This window comes from Triticum urartu, chromosome 3 (assembly GCF_003073215.2).
Source record: "Triticum urartu cultivar G1812 chromosome 3, Tu2.1, whole genome shotgun sequence".
NCBI lineage: Eukaryota > Viridiplantae > Streptophyta > Magnoliopsida > Poales > Poaceae > Triticum > Triticum urartu.
In genome coordinates this window covers 153,687,238-153,695,900 of record NC_053024.1, presented here as the reverse complement: position 1 = coordinate 153,695,900, position 8,663 = coordinate 153,687,238, and the positions used below count along the sequence as shown (strand labels likewise).

Sequence of the window (8,663 nt, the reverse complement as noted above, 5' to 3'; positions counted from 1 at the left end):
TTTTAACATCCACTTCAACCTTTTGGAAGAAATCCTTTGTCCTTCCCGTGACACAATCAATCAGCAAACTCAAATCCTATAGGGATCCAATGAACATGCCATTTCAATCCTATATTTTTTCTATTCCTACGTTGGCCCTATTTGATTCACAGGATTCTCAAAACACGGGAATAGGAAAAATAAAGGGTTGGAGTGGCATGTCCACTTGAATCCCATAGGATTATCACAGAGTGTTTGATGCCACAGAAAAAACAAAGAAAGTGAAAAAAGTGGTTGGAGTGGATGCTAGATTTCCAATGAAATGTAGTACACATGATTCCATAGAAAAAATTTCTATAGGGTTCAATCCTATGAATGAAATGACCAATGTAGGAAAAATTCCTAAGAATTCTAACCCTCCAAACATCCTATGGAATTCCTTTGAATCAGAGGAGCCCTAAAGGATTTCTTCCAAGAGGTTAAAGTGAATGTTAAAATTCCTGTGAAATGTAGTACAAGATGCATCCTTAGGAAAAATTCCTATATGATTCAATCATATGAATCAAACGACCAACGTAGGAAAAAATTCTATGGATTCTAATTCTTCAAAGATCCTATAATAATCCTTTAAATCAAAGACCCTAAAGACATAGAGTGAAGAGTGCATAGCACTTGGTCAGAGAGATGCGGTCAGCGACGCCTACTACTGTGATGACCACGACTGTAATTGTGGTCATACACTAAGGTGCTATCAGGGTTATGGTTTTACTCTATTTATATGATATGATTCTTATAAATGGTTTAGTTGGGTATTTGAGCTCGTCGAATTGGCTAAATTAATCACATATTCATGTTTGATAACCTCGGATAATCTGTAAAAACATATCGTATAATTCTCACCTGTCGGATATTACTGATACCATATCCACTATCATACCCGTCGGATATCCGGCTGACCAAAATCCATACCTTCATCTATATCCGATGAATTAGTGCAAATAATAAGGGTGCGGATGAAATTATCCATACCTTTTTTTAGGCTATTCTTATTATCCATACCATTTAGCAGCGAGCGATCTGCTTAATGGGCCGGCCTGATAGACATAGCTCTCGTGCTCTCCACCGGCCCATGGACAATTCGTCGACTGCCCAACATCTTGCCGCACTTCACCGCCCTACTCAAGGCCCAGCCCGCAGAATGCTCAGCTCTCTCCAGTCTCCTTCCGGCAACGCTCGCTGGGGAGCAGCTCCACAACCAGAGGGGCGGACGGAGGTCTCCACCAACCCGCCACCGACTCTCCCCAATGGCGGGCTACCGCAGCGCCTCCTCCTCCTCCGCGGCCGGCGCCGGAGGGGCGGCGGTGTTCGCGATGCGCGTGCTCCTCCTCCTCACGCTGCTGCCGCTCGCGCTCGCCGCGTTCGCCTTCGCGCTCCAGTGGCGCGGCGGCATGCGCGACCCCACCGGCACCGTGTGGCCCGCGGACACGCAGCGGTTCCCCGGCATGGAGAACAGCCCACTGGGCTCCTCCTCATCCTCCACGGGAGGCCGAGGCTCCTACTTCGCCGTATCATCCGCGTCGGCCTCCTCCGCGGCCGCCGACTGCGCCGAGATCCTCGGCCGGAGCGCCTCCTCCCACGGAATCTCTCTCTACCGAGGCTGGAGCTTCGACACCGACACCGCTATAACCCCCAAGGTGCGGCATGCCCTCTGGCTCCGATCTGATCTGCGCTTAGAGATCCTCATTTTTAGAGCGGTTCGATGTGATCTCGTGCTACGAAATTGTGACTAGTGTAGATGCGATCCGAGGAGTTGTCATATTGAGCTGTGGGCAGAGAATTTGAAGTTGCACTGGTGATATGATTTGATCCCGTTGCTTTTGAGATTGTGGGGAAGAGATCATATACCGTGGCACAGTAGCACTTAGTAATATACTCATGGAAGGGTCTTGAATAGTTGGCTAATAGGCTGACCTTTACTCATCTAAGGTTGTTTTGTTACTTCACAGTGAAAAGGCCCATCTTTTAGAGCAGATTTGTGGTATTTCAAGTGCCACTTGACTGTTATAGAATGTGCCGTTTCTTCCCTTCCATTAACACCGAACATTGCTGATGCGATCTAGAGGTCAGTAGTTGCATAGCCATTTCTTCAAGTGTTGAGCGGTGCAGCCTTCTATGAACTTGGATGCCAGAGTTTTTAGAAAGCTTGATTTGCAATCTTGCATTTGTTCACACAGTACAATCTTTTGGTGAACTTTTCATGGCTCAGTGAGAAATTGTGTTCACTAGGTTCTGCAAGAATGATACTTGCAGAATTGTAGTGGTGACTTAGGAAGTCAAATATTAGGTGCCTGTTCAAATTGTTCATTTGGCGAAATTATGTAATAAAAAAGATTATACTTCTGGGAGCTGGCTTCTTGTTTCTTTGCGGTTGGTGTGGTGTTTAGGCACTGAGAAGGGAACATGGTGGCTCATTGGTGCACAGATTCGCTGGCAATGCTTAATGATGAGCAATTTTGGCTCAGTATAAAGAAACTTGCAGTCGCTATAATCTTATGAAGAAATGGGGCAGTACTGGTGATGGATTACTAGCACATTTCCCCACTATATGTACATTCCTGTATCATAATCAAGATGGATGGGACTTTAGGCATGTATGCCAAGTATCTTGAATAGCAAGTTTGAAGAACAGGATATATGATGCTCATATGGATTTAGATATGTGATGAAATAGGGAAGACTTGCCAAAATCAAACCACAGGCCATAATATATTATCACCCAATTTGCCTATTTTTTGTCTTTAAAAATAGTAATCAACTTGACTAAAACTACTATTCAACTTCACATCAGATCATGTTTTAATTGTGAGAATCTAGTGCACATATCTAAGTCTTGATGAGCACCGCCCGATGCTTATGTTGAACTAATTTTATCCTTGGGTATCTATTCGTGACACTGCAGATCTGTATAACGGGAAGCACATCTGCTAGCTTACACCAAATTCTTCCATGGTTGTATTATCACAAGGTCATTGGTGTTTCACACTTTATTCTATTTGTTGAAGGAGAGGCTGCTAAACCAGCTGTTACTTCTGTTCTCGAATCTATCCGGGTAATTAATTTCTCCATGTCCTTTTGTTATGTGAACTTTGTCTGATCTTGTTCTGACTTTATGTGCCTCTGTTTTAGGGTGTAAAAATTATTTACAGAACTAAAGAACTAAAAGAACAACAGGACAGAAGGTATGGTGACATGCTCAACAGTTACACTCATTTCCGAACTTAGTTTTTGAATTAACAAAGCTAGTATGTGTAATTTGTCATAGAAAATTCCATCTACGGCTACCATAATATTCAAAAACTGTAAATACTAACTTAACAATGAAAACTGATAAGGCATGCATTGATAAATTCTGACAGTATTGCCGAAAATGATGCGTGTAGAGGTATAAGAAATGTTGGAAATTACTTGTATCACAATGCCGTTAATTGAACTTTGAATGTTCTGAAGTATTGTTGTACATGAATCGTGTACTCTTTTTTTCTTGTGCAAGGGAATTAACGAATTATATGATATATATTTTGCTAACAACTTTGCTGATGTATATTCATGATGTTTTGATTGTCTAAACCTATCTTGTTTCTATCATTTTCAGCCGCATTTGGAATGAAACTTGGCTTTCAGGTTTCTTTTACAAGCCATGCAATTATGAGCTTTTTGTTAAGCAGTCACTTAACATGGAAATGGCTATTGTTATGGCAAGGGTATGAGCTAATTCTTTTCTTGAACACGCACCTGACCGCCTATCATTTTGTATTAGAAGAAAGCGCTTCCAAATGACTTGAGTTTTACAGAGCTAAGCTTAAACAAAACAAAGCACAAGTGAAAAAAGCAACATATCTTAAACCAAGAACAAAGGCCAAAAAACTCAACTGTACAGAAAGCTACTAGGTTAGGTCTGGCAGCTGAGCATGGGGTTAGGAGCTATTTCATTTGATATGTCTGGTAGTACCCGCTTAATTATAAATTTTGACATTCATGTCCTTGTGTAAGATTTATTATAGATAATTGTCTTCATTTCATTCACAAACACTGGCTCTCTTCGTGTTATCTATTGTTAGCTACCACCTTACTATTTCAACTCTTTTGTGTGTGTGTATGTGTGTGCCAGGGACCATAATCATCATCGAATAATATTCTGGTCTCTGTTGAATTTTTAGCACTAACAACAATATCTATTTATCATCACTAGTACAACATAACATATATAGCAGATAGGAATTTAACTAACACTAGTAAATATTGTCCCCCTTTCAAAAAAAAGTAAAATATTGTCTCTGGTACAGTGTGTATGTAGAGTACATATAGTACAAACAGGAACGCACATACCTGATTTACTCCTTGATAAACAATTGTATTGTGTTTTCTTTTGTGCCGAAAGTCTGTTCACTGTTGTGTAAATCTTAGCCCAAATCTCTACTTCCATTAACCAAAAATTAAAGAAACTCCGGTCGTGTTAATATGCCTTGTTAGTTTGTTAAGGGTGTAACAAGGATGTGAGTTTACATCAGTCACTTGGTTACAGACATCACAAGATTTTAAATATTTGCTATAGTTATGAGGAAATTTTACATGCTTTTGTTGGATTTTGATAAGGCCTTTTGTTTTGCCGTGAGTTTAGCGTGAGCTTCCCTGCTTGATTATCACAGGAGGCTGGAATGGATTGGATCATACATCTTGATACCGACGAGTTAATTCATCCAGCGGGTGCCAGGGAGTACTCTCTTAGGCGGCTGCTTTTGGATGTTCCTGATAATGTTGACATGGTTATCTTCCCCAACTATGTGAGTTGCAGAGCTGATCTGTTGTTGAATTTGGTAATACATTTCACATCTGACTGGTATGATTTCTTTCTCTTAGGAGAGCAGCGTTGAGCGGGATGACATTAAAGATCCTTTTACTGAGGTATGCAAAAGGCGTAATCCACGCTATAAAATACCAATCCTTATTCTGCTTCAATTTATAAAATTGGGGCAGGGGGGGCAACCCCTTTCGTTCCAAAAAAAACCAATCCTTATCTTTACTCTTATAAAGATCTAAGTTGGTGGTGGTCTATTCACTCGCAGAGATTATCTCTCGAGTTGCCAATAAATTAATTACTGCAATTAATTTATACTCCCTCCGTATCATAATATAAGACGCCTTTTGACACTATGACAGTGTCAAAAAACGTCTTATATTTTGATACAGAGGAAGTATAGGGGAACTTTTGGATCCCCGGTTAGGTACTTTGTAGCCTTGCTCGATGTGTTTGGAACCTTACAAATATCCCTCCCTTTTGGCGGCATGGTAGCCTGGTTGGGCTAGACAATACTCGTCTGGTGAAGAGCCAAATCTGCTCAATCGCTCCCATTGGCAAATACTCGAGTGATGCAAAAAAGTCGGTACCTGCCCACCTTAACTGCCAGGTCGATCTCTTAAGAGGTGGTTACATAATTAAGGGGCAGGGGAGAGTGTGACTTAGCTAAAATGTGCTAGTTTACCCATCTAGGCTATAGCCTGTGCAGCTAAAAATCCAAACACACTCTTATAGTACCATGTTTGTGTACCTGCAGGTTTCCATGTTTAAGAAGAACTACGATCATCTTCCGAAGGATACATACTTTGGCCTATACAAAGAGGCCACGCGGGGTAATCCAAACTACTTCCTCACTTATGGTAATGGGAAATCAGCGGCAAGGGTCCAGGAGCATATGCGTCCGAATGGTGCTCATAGATGGCATAATTACATGAAATCCCCGAAGTATGATGCCAGATATCTGATTTTGTGGAGTTTTTCTTTTCTTCTAGTGTTCAGCTCACAAGTTCAAGTCAATTCTGGGGAAATGTTTCTACTAAATTATTTAGCCATCTGTTATCTGTTTTCCTGTAGTGAAATTAAGTTGGAGGAGGCTGCTATTCTGCATTACACTTACACAAAGTTCTCGGACTTAACTTCAAGAAGGGATAGGTGTGGCTGTAAGCCAACAAAGGAGGATGTGAAACGATGTTTTATCTTGGAGTTTGACAGATTGGTGAGTTATGTTTGTTTCTTTCCTTTGCTGCACCTCTGCAGCATTTGGTCACCTGATCAAACAACATGCATTTTTGTTTATTGGAGTGGTGCATGGGTGTCAGTTAAAAGTACAACAGCAATGCACTATCTAGAATAGTATGACACAGAACAAACCAGCTCTTAAGAATGAGAAGATAACCTTTTCTGAATTTTAGTTTTTTGCTGCTAATGCAGCTTCAGTATGAAATTTTGTTTGGATGAATAACAAAAGTGACAAACCTAATTTGTTTGCCTTTCCTCTGACATGTCAGGCCTTCATAATTGCATCAACAGCTACCGAGCAAGAGATGAGGAACTGGTAACTCCCTTATTATCCATCTGCACAACTGCAGTTCTTCCCTTCCTACCCCTGTCCTGAAGTAGGCCTTATATTTATTTGGATACTTATGTCCAGGTACCGGGAACATGTTGTATGGACTGACAAAGATACAAATTTGAAGCTTTTGAGGAAGGGCGTTTTAACACGCATATATGCACCAATGGTAAACCTTGATCTCAAAATAGAATAAATAGCAGTTTAATTTCAGTAATGAAGGAATTGACTCATAAACGTGACAAGTTACTTGAATGCTGCTAAGCTATGCCTCATCTTTCCAGGCTATTATTCGTGGTCTCAAGGAATCTGGCATCTTCATCGATGCAGTAACTTCTGCAAAAGCACACCCTAAAGCAAACATTGGTCTTGAAAACAATGAGTCTATCCACACCAAAGTAACAGCCTCGCAGACCACAACCTTGAAAGAAGGCGGTAATGACAATTCTCAAGCAACTGCAAGAAAGATTCTGGAAATGATTGATGTCCAGGAAGAAGCGATGCCGCCAATGTCACCCCCTGGTTTCCTTGAGCTCATGGAAAGCGCATTGTCATGAAATTATGGGAAATGCTGGAGGCTTGCTTGATTCTTGTGGCTGCCAAGAGGTTCCTAACCATGCAGTGTTGACTGTACGTTTGAGCACATACATCTCGTCTTGGGTGCAGGACTATAGATTGTCACCACGTATATGTACAGATAGGGCTGGGGTTGTTGGGCGTTGCGTTGTCTTGTTAACCGCCGATGTCTTATGATGTATCCTGCTGTCAATTTTGAACCTTAGATTGAGGTAAACCTTGTCCCAGTGAGAGGAATGTGATATTTGACCATATTTTATTGGTCGTTGATCCAAATGAAATACTGATGAAACTTTTCTCAAGTTATGATATTCTTAAATCATGGCTGAACAATGGGAGAAGTTCATATTACAACCCTGAACTTTGTCATTAAAGTCTTAAGACACAATTCTGAACTTCAAAATTGTCAACTTCACAACCTTAAAGTTCCAAAACGTGACAAAAGTCGACTGGTTTAGTTTTGACTGGTTTTGACCATTGACTACCTAGTCAGCATCGTTGATACCCATCCACTTAATTGAAGTTTCTAGAAAATTTTCAAAACTACAATGTGATTCAATGTAGGAAAGTTTCAAAATGTTTTGCCAAACAGATAAACAATTAGAAGGAAAATACACATTCAAGTCCATTTTAGGTGAAAATTTGGCCATGTAATGTTCTTTTTCTTCAAAAAGGCATGGGATTTTTTTTTCTCAAAATGAACACTACCCTCGTATTCAACATGAGAAAGTCTTTTCAAATAGCTAAAAAGTATAATGGAAATACACATTTAAGACCATTTTTGGTCAAAATTGGCCAAAACAAAATCAGAAAAACAAATGGAAAAAAAAATCTCAAAAATGAGCACTACCCTTGTATTCTGGAAAGTTCCAAAATGTTTTGCCAAATAGATAAAAAAAACTAGAAGGAAAATACACATTCGGGGTTAGTCGGAGGGTGACTTGCGGGGTGACTAGGATGCTGACTAGGCGGTCAATGGTCAAAACTAGTCAAAATTGTGTTGAAACCAGTGCAGGGTTGGTTTTTGTCTGGTTTTGAAAGTTTGATGTTGTAAAGTAGACTGTTTTGAAGTTCGGGGTTGTATCTTAGACTTTGGTGACAATGACTTCTCTCTTGAACAATTCCTTTTCTGAAGAAACTTTTCTGAACAATGTGGCATTGGCGTATGACAAACTTGGGAGTACAAGACCGAGCCCAGTTTTTACCACAAAAAAGAGATTTATTGTCATAGCTTTTATTATTATTATTATTATTATTACTATTATTATTATTCGCAAATCTATTGTTACAACTCAATCTTCAGGTTTATTTATGGCAGGCCATATATTTTCCGGCACCTTACTTTCTCTTCATTATTTCATCTCAGTGACATTTGGACGCACTCCTCTTTCTCTCCTTTTGCGACAAACATGATCTATACTTTTAGTTAATACTTCCTTCGTTCCAGAATATAAGGTGTATCCCATTTCGCGCAAGCTAAACTTATATATGTTTGAGCAAGACTATAGAATAAAATGACATCTACAATACTAGATAAATAAAATTTGAATATACTTTCCGCGTTAGATCTAATCATACAAATTTGGTATTCTAGACACTGACACTTTTTTCTAAATTTTTTGGTCAAACACGCATGTGGTTGACATTTGGGAAAACTGACACACCTTATATTTTGGAACGAGG

At 40.0% G+C, this 8,663-nt stretch overlaps 1 protein-coding gene across 1 annotated transcript; it reads left to right on the top strand.

The window, feature by feature from the left end:
• The first annotated feature begins 1,173 nt into the window (after positions 1-1,173).
• On the top strand, positions 1,174-7,282 carry LOC125543388 (glycosyltransferase-like KOBITO 1). The gene is made up of 11 exons (XM_048706712.1): positions 1,174-1,673; positions 2,939-3,088; positions 3,166-3,218; positions 3,632-3,740; positions 4,686-4,820; positions 4,897-4,941; positions 5,592-5,779; positions 5,909-6,050; positions 6,343-6,389; positions 6,486-6,573; positions 6,689-7,282. Exons 1-11 carry the CDS (start codon positions 1,284-1,286, stop codon positions 6,959-6,961), a joined length of 1,620 nt encoding a protein of 539 aa, XP_048562669.1. The 5' UTR covers positions 1,174-1,283; the 3' UTR covers positions 6,962-7,282.
• Positions 7,283-8,663: the final 1,381 nt, after the last annotated feature.

Excerpts from the sequence above, each read along its gene's own strand:
- LOC125543388 (XM_048706712.1), top strand. The coding sequence starts at position 1,284 with ATGGCGGGCTACCGCAGCGCCTCCTCCTCCTCCGCGGCCGGCGCCGGA. Across the intron at positions 1,674-2,938 it reads ACACCGCTATAACCCCCAAG|ATCTGTATAACGGGAAGCAC; the intron begins GTGCGGCATGCC and ends GTGACACTGCAG. Across the intron at positions 4,942-5,591 it reads TTAAAGATCCTTTTACTGAG|GTTTCCATGTTTAAGAAGAA; the intron begins GTATGCAAAAGG and ends GTGTACCTGCAG.